Source organism: Phaseolus vulgaris, chromosome 10 (assembly GCF_000499845.2).
Source record: "Phaseolus vulgaris cultivar G19833 chromosome 10, P. vulgaris v2.0, whole genome shotgun sequence".
NCBI lineage: Eukaryota > Viridiplantae > Streptophyta > Magnoliopsida > Fabales > Fabaceae > Phaseolus > Phaseolus vulgaris.
Genome location: NC_023750.2, coordinates 7571863 through 7591347, shown reverse-complemented (window position 1 = coordinate 7591347; position 19485 = coordinate 7571863). Strand labels below are relative to the sequence as shown.

General features: G+C 35.0%; 1 protein-coding gene across 1 annotated transcript; it reads right to left on the bottom strand.

Annotated features, from left to right (window-relative positions):
• Positions 1-10892: 10892 nt before the first annotated feature.
• LOC137818330 (ras-related protein RABD2a-like) lies at positions 10893-14845 on the bottom strand. Its single transcript, XM_068621679.1, has 8 exons — positions 14552-14845; positions 13674-13746; positions 13160-13207; positions 13031-13078; positions 12727-12798; positions 12472-12627; positions 12259-12362; positions 10893-11196 (listed from the first exon to the last, which is right to left on the bottom strand). The coding sequence occupies exons 1-8, from the start codon at positions 14563-14565 to the stop codon at positions 11100-11102; spliced, it is 612 nt and encodes a 203-aa protein (XP_068477780.1). The 5' UTR covers positions 14566-14845; the 3' UTR covers positions 10893-11099.
• Between the last annotated feature and the right edge of the window lie 4640 nt (positions 14846-19485).

Here is a 19485-nt window from a genome sequence, read left to right as displayed (position 1 = left end):
AAGAAATAAAATAGAATGGAAATTATTATTAAGCAAAAGCCCATGAAACTGGGCCCAAATATGTAGGTATGTGTAGTAAATGTTTAATACAAAGAGAAAAGGCCCAAATAACTTCTGGGCCCAATAAAAGAGTAGTATAAATAGAGGGTCATCCTGAGAGGTGAGGAGGTTGAATTCATTTTAATATCTTGTAAAACTGAATCTAACTTTGGCATCGGAGCACCTTTCAGGTACGCACACCCATCTGTGAGAGGAAGCCGAGACCAAAAACCGAAAGATCAAATGGAGTAAATTAAAGTTGACCGGGAAGTGTCCGTCAAGCAATTCAATAAAACGTGAAAGATTTTCGAACCAAATACAAACCAAGAACAAGTAAGCCGAAAGATCACACCGAGAAGGGAGTCCGGAAGCGAAGGTCGAGAGATCAACGGGTGGAAGACGAAGGGAGTTTGTTTCTAGGTCCTTGTAAGAACATTTTGGCGCCCACCGTGGGGCCGAGAAACAAAATGAGCGAAAGAGGAGAACATTCTAGAGAACAAGAAGATTGTCAGAACGCCATGACTATGGCCATGTTAATACAATTGCAAGAGGAATTTGAGACACTGAAGAAGAGTAATGAAGAGGAGTTGAGCATGTTGAGAGCTGAGAATGCTTACATGAGACAAAGATTGAATGGAGAAACAGCGTTAAATACTTCCCCGAGAAACTTTGTTAATGAAAGAGAGAACAAGGAAGAGAGTTTCGGGGTTACACAAAGGAAGATACCTGAGACTTCCGGTGTCGCTGTGGAAACGCCAGTCAGAAGACACCCGTTTTCTGAGACTATAATAGAGACCCCATTACCTGACAATTGGAAGAGTCTAACAATAGAGAAGTATGATGGGAACACAGATCCAGATGAACATGTTGCAATATACACAACTCAAATAAGTCTGTACACGTGGAACGACGCCATTCTATGTAGGGTCTTCCCAACTACCTTGAAAGGAGCGGCTCTGAGCTGGTTTACCCGGCTACCACCCTTATCTGTTGATTGTTTTGACACTTTGATAGAAAAGTTTGGAGCTCAATTCGCTACAAGTAGACCACATCACTTAACATCTATAGCTCTCGTAAACATAAGACAAGAACAGAATGAGTCACTGCGAGCTTTTATGGAACGCTTTAGAAGGATGGCTTTAAGTATTAGAAACCTCAGTCCGGAAGTTTCTATGCATCATATGATAACTGCCTTGAGACCGGGACCATTTGCCGATAGCTTATGCAAAAAACCAGCCGTAAGCCTTGATGAATTAAGACGGCGCGCAGCAAAGTTCATGCAGATGGAGGAGTTAAGGGACTTTAGGAATCAGGCAAGGATGGACGTGAAGAACGAGAAGAAAACAAATGAAGGAGAGGCAGGATATCAAAGCAGACGTTTCAGAGAGGAACCCCGTGGCCGAAAGTTTCAACAATACACACCATTGAGCACAACTCGGACCCGAATACTTCAAGAGGCGATGGCAACTGAAGTAATACCGCCACCAAGGAAAGCACGAACCCCAGATCGAGCTGACCATAGCAAACGTTGCCAGTACCATAAAAATCATGGCCATCACACTGAAGAATGCATAGCGCTGAAAGACCGAATTGAAGAGTTGATCCAGACAGGGCAATTAAAACGCTTTGTTAGAGTCGGAAGAATGAAGGCTAGTCAAAGTCCAGAACAAGATGTCAGGAGTAGAGGAGAAAAATTTGGAAGAACGACTGATATACAAAACGATCGAAAGGAGAGAAGAGGAGGAAGAGACGAAAAAAGAGATCTAAGAAGTGGAGGAAGCCACCTCCATTCTCAAGAGAGAAGGAGCCGACAACGCAGTTTGGGAAGGCCAGTCAGGGGGTTCATTAATACCATCTCTGGAGGTTTTCCGGAAAAGGAAACATATAATACGATAGGAAAGAAATATTTGAGAGGTGCCATGACCGTGAATTATGTTTTCAAAAGAAGAAGTTTGCCACCTATGTTATTTACTGATGAAGATTTCCAAGATATTGATCCTGATCAACGAGACCCAATGGTGATAACAATTGAAATTGCCAGGTACGCGGTAATGAAAACTCTAGTAGATCAAGGGAGCTCAGTCGATATTCTGTTCTGGGAAACCTTCAAAAAATTACATTTGAAAGAACAAGACATGGTTCTTTTGAAGGAGCAAATAATTGGGTTTTCAGGTGAAAAGGTTGACACCAAAGGATATATTGATTTGCCGACAACCTTTGGTAGAGGAAATGCAACGAAAACAATTACAATCAGATACCTGGTGGTAGATACTCGTACTTCTTATAATGCCTTGTTAGGAAGATCTTCGTTGAATAAGTTGGGAGCTATAGTGTCGACGCCACATTTGGCAATGAAATTTCCAACTGAACGGGGAGACATAGCAACCATATATGTCGATCAAAAAGCAGCCAAAGAGTGTTATGCGACCGGATTGAAGATGGTCCAAGAGCCGAGAGTGGCGACCGGAAGTATGGAAGCAAGAAACATGGTTGCAATGGTGGACTTGGATCCCAGAATGAATGATGATGAAAGGATAGAGCCAAGAGAAGAAATTACATCGGTTCAATTAGGCGAAGATGAAACACAATGTACATATGTTGGGGGTAGTATGCCCGAAGAAATGATTGATGACTTAGTGGCAGTAATAAGAATGAACAAAGATTTGTTCGCCTGGAAGGCATCAGACATACCGGGATTTGATCATAACATCATTTTTCACAAATTATCTGTTTGCCGAGAAGCAAGACCGATAGCTCAAAAACGAAGGAAGTTGGGAGAGGAAAGACGAAAAGCTGCTCTTGAAGAAACTGAAAAATTGTTACAAGCGGGTTTCATTAAAGAAATCCAATATACGACTTGGTTAGCAAATGTAGTTCTCGTCAAGAAGGCAAACGGAAAGTGGCGAATGTGTACTGATTATACAGATTTGAACAAGGCATGTCCGAAAGATTCATATCCTTTGCCGAGTATTGACAGGTTGGTTGATGGGGCATCTGGTCAAGCCATGATGAGTTTCTTGGATGCTTATTCCGGTTACAATCAAATACAAATGTATAAACCTGACATCCTGAAGACTGCATTCACTACCGATATGGCAAACTATTGCTATCAGGTCATGCCTTTCGGTTTAAAAAATGCCGGAGCAACATATCAAAGATTGATGGATATGGTGTTTAAAAAACAAATTGGAAAGAATATGGAAGTGTATGTGGATGATATGATTGTCGAGTCTCATGCGGTAGATAACCATGTGAAAGATCTTGAAGAAATATTTGCACAGATAAGGAAGTATAACTTGCGATTGAATCCAGAAAAATGCGTTTTTGGAGTCAAAGGTGGGAAGTTTCTCGGCTTCATGTTGACTAACAGAGGAATTGAGGCAAATCCAGATAAATGTGAAGCAATAATGAATATGAGGAATCCGATAAATTTGAAAGAAGTTCAGAGGTTAATAGGAAGGTTAAATGCATTGGCAAGGTTTTTGCCAATACTTGCCGAGAAGTCCAAACCGATAGTGAAGTTGTTGAGGAAGGCCGAAACGTTCACGTGGAATGAACAATGCGAGCAAGCTTTTGCAACGATTAAAGAGACGATAGCTAAACCTCCCATCCTGGTCAAACCTATGTCAACTCTGCCTATCATTGTCTACCTTGCCACTTCTCACGAAGCCATAGGAGCAGCCTTGATACAAGAAAATCCAGAACAAAAGCCTATATACTTCGTGAGCAGAGTTCTCCAAAGCGCCGAAACCAGATACCAACGGGTTGAAAAAATTGCCTTAACACTTGTATACACAGCAAGGCGACTCCGACCATACTTTCAGAATCATCAGGTTATTGTCAGAACCAATTGCCCGATAGCCAAAGTATTAAGAAAACCTGAACTTGCGGGAAGAATGGTAGCGTGGTCAGTAGAGTTGTCAGAATTTGGAATCAAATATGAGCCACGAGGAGCAATCAAAGCACAAGCATTAGCAGACTTTATTATCCAAATGCCGACAACGGAAGCCGATCATGAAGCGTGGATTGTATTTGTTGACGGATCATCCAGCAAGAAAGGGAGTGGGGCAGGAATCGTGCTAGAAGGACCAGGGAACTTTCATTTGGAAATGGCTCTGAAATTTGAATTCAAAACTTCAAATAATCAAGCCGAGTATGAGGCTTTAATTACAGGATTGGTTTTAGCCAAAGACATGGGTGCACAAAATGTTATATGCCGGAGTGATTCTCAATTAATGGTGGGACATATGAAAGGTGAATACCAGGTAAGAGATCCCTTATTATTAAGGTATTATCACAAAGTCTTAAGCATTATGGAAAACTTTATCACAGCCGAGATCATACATATTCCGAGAGAAGAAAACACAAAAGCAGATTCTCTATCCAAGTTGGCAAGTCAACGAAGACAACCTCAGCACAACTCCATTTTACAACAAACCTTGCACAATCCGACAGTTGGAGTGGAAGAATGTTTGATTGTTACCACAGAGAAAGATGATTGGATTCGATCATACAAAGAAGTGATTAACAATCAAGAACAAGGAATTGAAATTGATGTTAGAATGGCTAGAAAAGTCGCTAATTTTATCCTCATAGGGGATGAACTGTACAAGAGAGGGTTTTCAACTCCTTTGTTAAAGTGTCTTTCTCATGAGCAAGCTGAACATGTAATCCGAGAACTTCATGAAGGACTATGTGGATTGCACTGTGGTGCGCGAACAATGGCAACACGAATCTGTCGTGCCGGATATTATTGGTCGACAATACGTGAAGATTGCAATCAATACGTTAAAACCTGTAAGAAGTGTCAGGAATTTGGAAGCCTCAACCATATACCATCACAAGAGTTGCAAAGCATTGCTTCTCCCTGGCCATTCGCTAAATGGGGAATGGATATCCTCGGCCCATTCCCTTTAGGCCGAGGACAAACAAAATTCATGATTGTTGCGGTTGATTATTTCACAAAATGGATAGAAGCTGAAGCGTTGACAAAAATAACAGCTCAACAAGTTCAAACATTTGTGTGGAAGAATATAATTTGTAGATTCGGTATTCCACATTCTATTATAACTGACAATGGCCGACAGTTCACTGATAAAAAGCTTCTGGAATTCTATGCGGATTTGGGAATCAAGTCTACAACTACCTCAGTTGAACATCCGCAAACAAATGGGCAAGCAGAATCAGCTAACAAAGTCATTCTCAGTCAACTAAAGAGAAGATTGGGAAGTGCGAAAGGGTTGTGGGCCGAGAAGTTACCTGAAATATTGTGGGCATATAGATGCACACCGCAGACATCAACTGGAGAAACACCATTTAATCTCACATATGGAACAGATGCTATGTTGCCCATAGAGGTCACTGAACCAACATTACGAAGCCAAATAGAAGATTGGAGTGTTAACAATGAATGTTTAAAGGCAGAATTAGATTTGATTGAAGAACTTCGAGAGAAAGCCAAAATCAGAGAAGAAGCAGTAAAAAGAAGAGCATGTAAGAGGTTCAATGCGAAGGTAAGACCGAGAACTTTTAGTGAAGGAGATTTGGTATGGAGAATGAGAACTGATGCAAGAAAAGATCCAGCACAAGGGAAGTTAGCACCAAACTGGGAAGGACCGTTCAGAGTAAAAGAAAACTTGAAGAATGGAGCCTATAGGTTGGAAACGTTAGACGAAAAGCTAATACCCAGAACTTGGAATATGAGTCACTTAAAATTTTATTTCAGTTAAGGCTTGTATTTAAGAACACTAACTATTGTATATTAAGATCTTTTGTTGAAAGTTCTAAGTGTTAACTAGAAACTCTCGGTCTTGGATGCTTTCACTCCAGGTGAAATCCTTCCCGAAAGAACGGTTGCCCGCTTGCTCGATTAACATCGTAAGTGCCGGCCAAACGCTCACCAAATTTGCTTGATTAACATCGCAAATATTGGCCGAACGTAACATCGCAAGTGCCGGCCGAACGCTCACCAAATTTGCTTGATTAACATCGCAAATATTGGCCGAACGTAACATCGCAAGTGCCAGCCAAACGCTCACCAAATTTGCTTGATTAACATCGCAAATATTGGCCGAACGTAACATCGCAAGTGCCGGCCGAACGCTCACCAAATTTGCTTGATTAACATCGCAAATATTGGCCGAACGTAACATCGCAAGTGCCGGCCGAACGCTCACCAAATTTGCTTGATTAACATCGCAAATATTGGCCGAACGTAACATCGTAAGTGCCGGCCGAACGCTCACCAAATTTGCTTGATTAACATCGCAAATATTGGCCGAACGTAACATCGCAAGTGCCGGCCGAACGCTCACCAAATTTGCTTGATTAACATCGCAAGTAAGCTGGCCACCTATCCTTAGTTGTTCGCTTAAAGATCACAATTAAATGGTCGATCGCCTGTTCTTGTTCGATTAAACAGAATACATTTATCGTATGAAATTAAGATAATAAATAGCTGGAACCGATAAAGTAAAATAGACACGAAGTAAACCAAATATTATTATATAATTTGATGTCGTATATCCAAAATTCCTATCACTGCAGAGACAAAACGTCCTAAAAAGTCCGAAAGTTTTTACTCTGAGCTATTACAAAAAACAAAAAACATCCTAATTAGATTACTATTCGGCCTCGTCATTCATTTTTCATCCTTCATTTTCCCTCTCATCTTCTGGAGATCCGTCATAAGGAATATCACTAACTGGAATTAATTCGCCCTTATAGAAGTCTTTGCCGACATCAAAGTTACCGGCATCTAACGGGATCTTGTAGAAGTATTCGGCTTGTTGAAGAGCTTTCTCAAAACCCAACTGGTGTTGTTGGATAACAAAACTCTCAGCTTCACCAACTCTCAACTTTAACTTGTTCACTTCTGCTTCCAATTGAGAAATGCCTTCAACATCGATTTTCTTCGCAGCAGTGAGTTTAGCAACGTCTCCCTTCAATTCTTGATTCTCCGAGTTAAGTGCCAAAGTTTGGGCCGAGAGCTTGACATTTTCACTCTTCAACTTTTCTTTCTCAGTTTCTTGTTGGTTATTAACCGCAGAAAGTTCATCAATTTGAGAATTTAGTAACGCGATTTTCTCATTCGATTCAGCTGCTTCCCTCTTCAATTTCTCAAATTCAGCAGAAGTAACATGGCTCTTTGTTTTTTCCTTTATCGCTTCACTAATCAAAAAAGCACGGCTAGTCAATTCAAACATTGAATCAGCTAGAGAAGGAACAGAAACCACTTTGAACATATCCCGAGCAGAGGAATCAAGATTGCAGTCAACAAAGTCTGAAAAGCGTGTGGACGATGTGAACATTGTTTCAAAAAGCGATTGAGAAGAACTCCCAGAACCATGACGATGCTTTTTAGAGGAGTGTGACCTTCTATTATTCTTGTCTCGTTTCCTACTCTTTCTAGAAGGTCTTATTCCGGCGTCCGCGGCTATTTCAACCTCTAAGCGAGGGGTAGGCTCAACAACTTCATTTTCTGTTCCTGGAGCTTCATTCTCAAAACGAGGAGTTGAACCTCCAGCCTGATTAAACAGCTTAGAGAAATAAGCACGATCCTTCGGTTTTGTGGCCGCCATTAAACCTGGACATCACCAATAGATTCAGCAAATTTAAAATTCTATTATTACTAAAAGAGAAAATCCGAAAGAATCACATACCCATGAAATCCTTTTGGGGTTTACGAGAAACGTATAGCCGAAGCAGAGCACGAGTTGGAATCTTATGGGAGAAGTGACCTAGAACCGCAATACCATGCTTCTCTTCGGTAGTCATCGAATGGTAAGAACAAGAGTTGAATTTCACAGGAGCACGGGTCCAGTAAAAAGGGAATTTTGGAATATCACCATCAAAGAAGTACTTTCTCCCGGTTTCCTCAATTAGAATTTTAAAGAAGCCTCCTTTGAAATTTTTATACGAAGAAGTAAATGGAGAAAGAAAACACACTTTTGTCTTACTAATCAGGGACAACCAACTAGGCTTCTTACCGGGCCGAGAGCTATAATAATATAAAAAGGTTTTCGGACTCGGAATTAAAGAAAGGTATCTACACAAAATACTGAAAGCTTGCATATAAGCCCAACCGTTGGGGTGAAGTTGGGTAGGAGCAATATTAAGAAAACGCAGGACACCCATCTGAAATTCACTTAACTGAAACCGAATATGGAGATCAGTAAAGAGACATTCATAAAAATAAAAAAATTCGTGTTCGTCGCCTTCACGGCCATGACAAACATTATCAATGGCACAAGTTCGCCGAAAAGAAATGATTTCCTCAGTGGCATCAGGAGAATACACATAAATTTTAGAAAGGAAGTTACGAAGGGTTGAACTAAATTGGTACCGAGAGAAATATTCCCGAACTTTTGGATTAACCCATTCGTACCCGCGCCGAAGGCTTAATTTTTGTTCGGCCACTTCTTCTCTTTCCTCGACCTCAACATCTACGCCATCCTTGCTTGACGAATTCAGACACGAAACCGTTTCAGGTGACAAAGCAGGGTTGGCATTCTTATTGGTCTCAATCACTCTCCCAGTAGATTCATTACTCGTGCTCGAAAATTCCGTAAACTCAGAAGAAACGGAAACAGAACTTGATGAAGACATTATACCTTCCGCGAATATTTGCTTCAGCTTTAATATATAATGCAGGGAGAAACTGTGAAATAAGGTGAATAGAAGTGAAGATTTATAGTGGTGGAAGAGTGGTGAAATCTGAAGAGTCATGGCATAGTGACCATCAGATTTACTTACATCCGATGGTTGACACTTCTAGCTTGTCCTGTCAAGCGGTCCCATCAGCTTGTCTTTTCATAGTTAATACACCATTCAAGTTTTTCTCTCTTTTCTTTCAAAATTGATTTTCCCCCCAAAAAATACAAGAGGTAGCATTTTATCTTCTAATAGACATTTCGTCGTCTACACCTCCTTATGCCTGGGGGGCTTAGTGTACTGGGCCGAGAGATTGGACCGAAAGCAAGGTGTATTAAGCCGAGAGCTCAACCCGAAAGTAAACTAAATAACGAAAGAAATAAAATAGAATGGAAATTATTATTAAGCAAAAGCCCATGAAACTGGGCCCAAATATGTAGGTATATGTAGTAAATGTTTAATACAAAGAGAAAAGGCCCAAATAACTTCTGGGCCCAATAAAAGAGTAGTATAAATAGAGGGTCATCCTGAGAGGTGAGGAGGTTGAATTCATTTTAATATCTTGTAAAACTGAATCTAACTTTGACATCGGAGCACCTTTCAGGTACGCACACCCATCTGTGAGAGGAAGCCGAGACCAAAAACCGAAAGATCAAATGGAGTAAATTAAAGTTGACCGGGAAGTGTCCGTCAAGCAATTCAATAAAACGTGAAAGATTTTCGAACCAAATACAAACCAAGAACAAGTAAGCCGAAAGATCACACCGAGAAGGGAGTCCGGAAGCGAGGGCCGAGAGGTCAACGGGTGGAAGACGAAGGGAGTTTGTTTCTAGGTCTTGTAAGAACAGTTTCCTTTATAAGTTCTTATTATAGTTTTAAGTAGAGGTGTAGGTGGTTTAATGCAGTTTACTTTGATTTTTTTTTACTATAAAATTTGAATCAAATTAAACTGTTTTACAGTGATTTATTTTATTATCATAAAATTATTAAAATATTTCTGAAAAAATTACATATATATTTTATAAAAAAATATTTAAACAACATATAAAGAAAAATTATCAAACAAAAAGTGTATTTTTCCTTATAAACTTATAATTATAACTAAAATTTACAACACAAATTTGTTATAATATTATATGTAGGAAATGTTATAAATAAAACAATCATATCATATATAAATAAAAACATAATCATATCATAAAATAACATAACATTTAAGATATATATTAGTTACTAATTAATTTTCAAAGTAATATCATATTTAAATTGAATAATCGATTAAGTGCATTATTCAGGTTAGAAATTTGAACCAAACCGTTTAGTTAGAAAAATTAAAAAATTTAAAGAAAACTTACTTTTGATCTATTTTTTTACTTATTAAATGAATTTGTAGTTACATTTTTAATGGTATCTTCAGTCTGAAGTAAAGCTGATAAACTAAACTAGTGTTTTTGCTCTTTTAATTTGATCTTACAAGGAATGTGTTTGGTATGGTGAAAAGAAATAAAAAAGTATATAAAAAAAAACTTAAGTGAATTCCACACAATCTTGTCCCCACTAACCTAAAGGTAAGAGAAATTTTTTAAATAATGTACAATTTTCAAGGGTGATAATAATATACACAAAAAATATTAAACTTCAAAAATATAAATCTTTGAAAACAAATTCCCTTTCTTAGATTTAAACGCGATATAAAAATTGAGTTAACTGATAAAGTGACAAGTGAAAACTCCTCAAAATGCTCATATTTTTAATATAAAAAAATATAAGTAGCAAAATGATTGCTCAAATTCCTTGCTTTCATTGTCCATTATATCAAACAAGGAAAGAAAAATTAACTTTCTTTACTTAATCTCCTTTTCTACCAAACAATCCAAAAAATATACTTGATTTTATTTTAATTAAAACAACAAATCATTCTTTCTTTCACATTATTCTCTAAACAAAACCATAGAAGAAAGAAACACTGTGCTGATATCTAAGAAGGCTTTTATATTTACTTCAACCATTTATATTTATTTATTTGTAATATGCTAAGCCAAAAAGGCACAATAAGCAAACCGAATCAACCTAGTGAAAAACTGATGTTCCTTGCGCCTTTGCTTCCCATTGATCACAACTTTTTGTTATGATGTTCTATGACAGTAATGAATGTTATAAAGCAGAAAGATGTTTGGAAGCAGAGCATGGTAAGAATAGACTAGAGTAGGAATAAAGTTTTATCATTAACAAGTACTAAGCACAAGCATAGCATTCGAGTATATGTAAAGAATGGGATCACCTAGGCCACAATTCCCAAACCAGAGGACGAATTATGTGACACCGGTCCACTATTTAGTGAAATAACATACCCCTTACATGCAAAAGGTAAGTGTAGACCAAGCAAAATGGATCTCAACACCATCCGGTTAGGAAGAGCAACAACCACCTTTTTGTCCAACAGGTTGCCCTCTGATCTGCACAGTCGGAGGCCTTGCATTGTTCGCAGAAGGTTGGCTTGCCATTCTGCAAAAGGGTAAAAGTTACCATCAGAAAAAACTTCCATGAACAAAATAAAATGTTCAATGGTTATTTAATCATACTTAACAAGAGTAATTGTCATTATTGGCTGACCTTAGAGGTGGAGGAAGCATATATAACATACATTTCAGAATTTAAATGAGACTTTGGAGTGCTACAGGTTACATAATAATTATCATTCATGCATATTTACTTATTTTTGTATGCATCTGTATTCACCACCAACAGATTAGCAATTCTGTTTGATTGATTCGCTTGACCGGGTTATGCCATAACAACTGTTAAAAAGATGCCATATAGAAGTTCAATGAACACCTTAGCATTTCTTCTATGCGAGCAGGTTGATTCTTATTTATTCCAGAGAATTTTATGTTGTTTTTCACTTCCAATTTCACAAATCAACAGTCAATGGAAAAAATACACAGGAAAACAAGATAAACAGATTTTAACTAAAGAATACTGAGATGCTGAAGTTTAATTATTCTAGTTGGAAATTGTAACAAATTTTTGTCTGAGATTTACTTCCAAGGAAGAAAATGTGAGTTGGTAGTGCAAGATAATAGTTGTCATGCATAACTCTATCAGAGTTGGACACTACAAATACTCTAGCTATTTTTTATAATTTTCATACTTAATTTTTTTAACTTTGATGACAATACCACAATCATTATAGAAAAAAAAAATTTAATCTTTGATAATGTGTCAAGGACTTGTGATCGTTTTTAACATGCTGATTCATTGTTGATTTAAGATTTCTGTCTGATGCTAATTTACAGTACTATCAATTTTATACATCGTGTTACAGTCACCATGTGCTGTATAACTTCTAAAAAATCGATATGTCCTATATATCTGTGCTTTTTATAATAAAAAGATCCAAACAATTGTTTTAGTGCTTCTCTCGATAACCAAAAAATGTAGATTTTGTAAAAGATATATCATAAACAAACATTTCCAAAGCTGAAAGAAGTGCATCCTAAGCTTAAGTGATATTGTTTAATATCTGTATTTCATCCATTCTACAATAAATAGGAACAGGTACAGTACCTGTTTTTGATGGAAGCAGACATGGCCATGAAGGCATCTTCCACATTTGTAGCATCTTTTGCACTTGTTTCCATGAAAGGTATTCCAATTTGATCTGCGAATTCCTGTAATAGGAGAAAAACAGAAGGTGGGTTGAGATGGTGCTTGTTGAGGAACATGAACATTTTCATTCCAACAATTATAAACAGAAAGTGATATATGTCAAGGTTTTACTTTAGCTGTGTCATATGATACAACTCTATTTGCTGTCAGATCACTCTTGTTTCCAACCAAAAGTTTGTTAACATTATCACTGGCATAACGGTCAATTTCACTGAGCCACTGCTTCACATTATTGAAGCTATCTTCATCTGTCACATCATAAACAATCTGTGAAAGGAACCAGTTAGTGAAGAATGCAACAAAATCCCCACAGAGATACGTAACCTTCTACATTTAAAATCTTATGCTAAGAAAACCACCACCCACAATGATTCCATGTGCTCCACGATAGTAGCTACTAGTTATTGTCCTGAATCGTTCTTGTCCTGCAGTATCCCACTACAATAGTAAACCAAGTAAGAAAAGATCTGTCAATATAATCAAGAACTTCAGTCACTCAGAATCTCATATTGTGTAGTAACACAATTGCTTAGAAAAAAAAGGGATCTGTGAAATTAATATAGACACGAACAACAACAAACACCTCAAATGTTTAAACATATACCACAAGCTTACTGAAAATATAACATTAGCAAATAAAAAAACAATATCAAGCCAATCAGATACATACAATCTGTAGTTTAATTGTCTTCCCATCCTGCTCAACAGTGCGAATTTTCTGCACAAAGTAAAATGTATGATCAGTTGAGCAACAGTCTCAAATGAGTTCCAAATTAAAAAGGTGTTATAGTGTACTCACAAAATCAACTCCGATGGTGCTTATGTAGCTCTCGATATATGAATCATCCTGTGGCACAACATTGAAATTATCATTAAGGTAGTAATTTAAATAACAGTACTGACCATTTGTGCACTGTCTCCAAGAGAAAACAACATGAAAAATAAGGCATCAAGGTTTCAGTCTTCTACATATAATGTCACTAAATACGTACTTTAGATAACCACACAAGACCATTTTACTGCACACCACATTTTCACTTACAAAGACCAATGAGGAAAGCAACGGAAAAGAACCCAACAAGCTGAAGGTAATGCCCACCCAAAAACAACCAAAACAAAGAACAGAGAATATGCGGGTAACTATTTTTAAGTAAGATGTTAATGTCCATTTCAAATCAGTTTACTCAAAGCAAGTAAATCTTTTGGGTAGGAGAGACAATAATCTGTGTAAGGAGGTGAGCAACACGGTAAACAAGTAAAAGGAAACAAAACAAAACTACAATATAAAATAAAACAAACAGTAGATAACTTACAGCAAATCTTAGAAGAAGGCACGATTTACCAACACCAGAGTCTCCAATCAGGAGGAGCTTGAACAGATAGTCACTGCATAAATAACAGCATCACATGAAGTTTCTCATTTAAATTAGACCGATAATCAGCCGTAGCATCTCACCTCAACGATCAACTAAGACCATTTCATAACGACAAAATCATAAAAAACATACACAGACAACAACGAAACCGTGAACTCGGATTATAAATTTATCCATCAAGACCATGATTTTGCTCCTTTAATTAATGTTAAAGAAATATACAAATACAACAAAAATCGATACATTCTCATTTCAAATCTGGCACATGAGCTATGAACAAAATATCATCCACCAAATGTTAATCAGTAATAGTTTTAGTACCCCTCCCAGATTAATTATAGAATGATGATCCCCATATCAAAATTATAGTCCAAATTATTCAAACCATGAATCCATTTTATCGGATCCACAATAAATAGAAAATAAAAACATTATTTTTTCCAATTCACTCTTATTGCCCAGGTATCCTGATCAAGAGCCAGAGAATAATTCCTCAGTGTAAGACATTGACATCTCTCGAGATATTCTTCAGCCAGAGACTACCCGCTTGATCACACGATCTCACACGAGGCCAATTATGTTTCAATTCATTCAAATCACATGCAGATACAAATATTTCTAATATTTGTCAAAAAAATAAATCAATCACAAACAAGAAAAATGGATCCAATCTAGGGTTAACAAACAGAAAAAATGGAAACCCCGAAAGCATCCCATTGAAACAAAATTGGGCACATCCACCAATACCCTTTTGAAAAAGAGGAACAAAAGGGATAAAATTGTTAGTGCAATCAGAAGGGGGAAATGAAACATACTACTCAGGATTCATATCGGGGAAGCGGCGAAGTTGCCGGAGAAGGGAAGGTTATGGGCGGAGAGAAGAGGGGAGATCCGGTACTCGACGAAAGGCAGCAATCGGAGGAAGAAAACGTTGGTTTGGATTGAGAAGAATGGAATGAAAAAGGGAATTTTTAGTTTTTGGTTTGATTTGGGTGCTTTTGAATGGAAATCGTGTGGACCACAGAAGAAGGAAGGCTATACGGTGCCGTATTTGAATTTGTTGTTTTTTAGGTTTCGTTTTTATTTGAGGGATGCGTTTGACCATTCGCACATGGCAAGCGTTGACGCTATGCATTCTATCAAATTAAATTAAAAACTTAATATAATATAATATTCAACCACACTGCATATTCATTTTTTTTGTCTATTTTGATTTCCCTTTTGCTATTTTACATTTCCATTTTTTAAATATTTAATATGTTTTTGAGTTATTTTTTATAAACATAAAATGTTTCATATATTGAATCTGGAGTTAATAAGTTTTTAAAGTACTATTTTTTCACATCAACATATTATTTTTTATGAACAAATATTTAATATAACTATTTTTTCTATTTACAAAATTCAAATAATTTATTCGATTAAAACTACTTTGACAAAGATAAGAATAATAAAAATAGTTGTACATTTAAATTTGTCATTTTTATATTTAACACGCACACATAAGCATAATATATATATATATATATTCCAAGTAATCTTGATAAGTATTTAATGGTACTTTGTACTGTAATTGTCTACAACTAATTTTACTAATTAAAATTAAAAGAGACAAAGAAAACAATTTTTAAAATTTGTAGTTTATTAAATAGTTATATTTTATATACTTATGTTTTAATATAAAATATAAATTAGATTTTATGTAAGACCCAAAATGGTATTGTTTATATTTTGTATGTGTGTCTTTTTAACAATTTACACAAGTGTGAATTAGAAATTCAGACAAAATATAAAAAAAATGTAAAATGGTTAGCTTTAAAGTTTAGATAAAAACTTTGAAGATCTGATAAAAGTATTCGATACATATTAAAATTGGATGAAGTATTGAAGAATGATACATAAAAAAGTTTAGATAATATTTTTCAAAGTCTTACAAGACAAACATTTTATATACAAATTATAAATGCATGACACCATATGCATCAAAAGAACGTTTAAAGCAAATAAGTTGATCAATAATATATTTCAAGTAAACCCTAAATCAATCACAAGAGTTTTGTATATTCAAAATAGTGTTATTAAAAATAAAAATAAAAAAACAAAGAAAAGTATTATCTTTTTTTATAACATTTTTAACTATTAAATGTGTCAACATAAAATAAATCATGATTCTAAAAAGTCCTTAACACACGAGAACAAATCTCAATAAACAAACATCAATAGTTAGAGGATGCTTATAAAATGAAGTTTCTCCATGCATATAAAGTTAATGAACAAGTGTACATTTACATCTCACCAAACACTTCATATAAAACATTTCTTCAAAATTTTTGTAACATCTCAAAATTTAAATTGCAATATTTTTCTAATACAATGTATCAAATCATAAAATCCTCCTAAGACTTTGTCTACAAATTTTACAAGACAATGAAGAGTTTCATTTGACACATTTTAGAAAAACATTAGAGAAAGACAAACTAGATTTGAGGAAATAAATCTTGCTTGGCAGGATAGATGATCTACATTGAGAAAACGAGACATGCATGAAATGCACGTAAGGATTATTTTTCCAGTTTAAGTTTATTTTAACTAAGTAATCATAAGAAGTTGCATCAAAGCTTAGATCAACTAAACAAATGTAAGAATATTCAAAGTCTTAACCAATCATTTAAGAAAACTACCTACTAAAAGATTGATCAAATCAGTAGATGGAGAGGCAAGACCACATACTTAAGTTTCTTTCTTACGAGATTCATCATTCAAATAAGAACAAAAATATTCCTTTTACCTTAGTTATTGTTTATGACATGATGAATTTAATGCAAGAGATAAACTTGATTAGATTTTTTATCACTTATACTCCACTAGAAACCCCTCTCAGTGTAAATTACTTGGGAGACTTATCCTTGTATCTTACAAACTAATCATTAAACTTCAATTCATTCAAAACTAAATTATCGAAATAGAGTTTGAATTAAGGGGAATGTAATCATTACAAATTATACTATAAATAATGATAATGTGGTGAGATGGGTACTCACACTCTTAAAAGAAAAGAACAACAAACCTAGAGAAGGAAGAGATGTGACAATCACATAATCAAAACTCAATCTTCATTTGACCTAAATATGGGGTTATAGGTTTTACCTTATATAAAAAAACTATTTTGAGAAGTGGTAATTTAAATTATATATACTTGTACATTTAGCCTTGAAGATTTAAATTAGTGATATTTGAACCAGATTAATGATATTTCACATCAAAGTTCATTTATCCTAACTAGCCACTACAAAAATAATTTAAATACATGCATGAAAATAAAATAGTCATATTACGAAGTGGACTTTAAGCCTAACTCAACCCCATAAAACCGACTCATGAGGTTGAGGTTTGCACCCACTTATATACAATGAAAGGCTCTAATCTCTAGTCGATGTGGGATCTCCATCAGATATCACTGCATATATAATCATATATGTGTATATATAATTGCACTATTTGCACCATACAAATTATAATCTTATATTTGTTTTCACTTCCTTATCTTCTTTATGTTTCCTGTCTCTTTTTCTTAATGAAAATGATAGAAATTTTTTAATACGTATGGATGACATCCCTATATGTTTAGCAACTTTTTGTAATAGTAAATACTAGATTCTCAAAACTAGAACGGAACGTAAATACATATAATAATATTGTGACCTTCAGAAGACAAGGGTCATCCTTGATAACACTACCAGATGAAACCACAAATATCTCTATTATCGGGCTTGTTATTATCATCTTCACCATTTCGACAATTATGACACTTGTTAATACCTTTTATACTATACTGATGGATTAAATCTTGTAGTGATGTAAATATGTATTTTGTGAATGAGATTATCATATCCGTATAATGTGGATTTTTAATACCATCATAGGTAAATTCGAGGAAGAAGTATTGTTGATAGAAACATCTGAAGATGAATGCTGAAAAAATTTTCAAGAGATTAATCTTAATCGTCATAAAGTTCATATATTACTTGTCTAAATAAAAATATCCATGAGACGAAAAGACTTGAATATGTGTCATAGAATTATAAATAACGTCTTATTTTTTACTAAATTATTATATACCTTTGTCGTAAGAAATTTTGCATTTGATGTTAATAGACCATGGTTAAATAAAATTATACTTATTAATTATGTTTTGACTAGACCAAACTATTATATGATTCACCTTCATTTCATAAATTGAAATAGGATTTTGACATCATTCTCATTCAATAATTATAAATTAAATTTTTAATGATGTTTTACAAAATAGTCATGACAATGGATGGTCACAACATATGAAAGGTGAAAGATTTATGTTTTACGAATTGATAAACAAGCAAGGAGGGAGGTAATATTCATAGGCAACCAACATAGAAGGATAATTGGAGTTGGTTTGATATGTATGAAACATTTACCTTTAATTGAAAAAGTATTTTTAGTAGATGGTCTAAAATATAACGTACTTAGCATTAGCCAATTGTGTGGTAGTGAGTGTGATGTTGCTTTCAACAAAGACTAATGTGTAGTTCTAAACCATGTTATAATTAAATTTATTATAAATAAAAAAATAAATCTTCATAAACTTGATATGGTACACTTGTCAACTCAGAAAGTCTCTTACCTTATGGCGGTCAAAGAAGATCATTGGATCTAACATAGAAAGTGTGAACATGTTAGCTAAGATTACTCTTAAAACTGCCAAAACACAACCTCATAAAGGGATTGTGAGTAATGTCATTCAAAGAAAATCTTCTATGTGATAATGACAAAATAATAACATGATTTTGTGTGTCTAATAATTCCATAAAGGTGAAATAGGTATTAAATTGTACAAAATCGCTCAATTATAAAATCTTAGACAAAGAATTTGAAGATAGTACAAAAGTGTTAGATGCAAATCAAGACTAGAAAAAGTCTCTAAGTAAGATGCACACAAACACAAAATCTTAGACAATATCTCTTAAAGTCTTAGAACAAGATGCAAGATGAACATCTTAAATGCAAACTACAAATCCTAACACGTGACACATTTTTTATGAAAAAACATTTAAAGGAACAAGTTGGCCAAATCTACATCTTGAGGATGATCACGACACAATGCACTAACCATTACAGTTTGTATGATCAAAATGGTGTTTTCAAAAGTATAAAAAAGCAATAAATAATTTTTTTTCCCTTTCTACAACAATTTGATGGCAACAATCAAAGATTTAGTATATAGTCAAGCATGACTCTGAAAAGGCATTGATATAAGGACAAACCACAAAACTAAAACTTCATTGGTCTGATTTAGGATGTTTATGAAAGGAAACTTCTCCACATAGATAAAACTAATAAATGGGTGTACATTTATGTCTCATACAGACGCTACATGCAAAATATTTCTCCAAGCTTTCAAGTGCTTAGAAATTGTTGTTTCTAATAGATGTATAAAGTGATCATTATTTGTAAATCATTTACTATTTTGAAGTTAAGACTCTAGAATCAAGTAGTGTACTTTTGTAAGATTCATTTAGAAAAATAGTACTTTCTTGTAAAACAACTTTATTATTATATAACTTTTTGAAGAAACTTTGTGTACTTAATGTTTAATTTTGGGGGGAATTAATAGTCAAAAACAACTTTGTGTACTCGAGTAAGGCAGAAGTGCAAAGAATAATACTTGTAATGTATTGTGATTATTGGAATCCTTTATAGGTAATAAAGAAGA

Coding starts and splice junctions, on each gene's coding strand:
- LOC137818330 (XM_068621679.1), bottom strand. Junction 13,079..13,159: donor GCACCATCGGAGTTGATTTT/GTGAGTACACTA, acceptor TACTTTGTGCAG/AAAATTCGCACTGTTGAGCA. Junction 12,363..12,471: donor TATCATATGACACAGCTAAA/GTAAAACCTTGA, acceptor CTCCTATTACAG/GAATTCGCAGATCAAATTGG.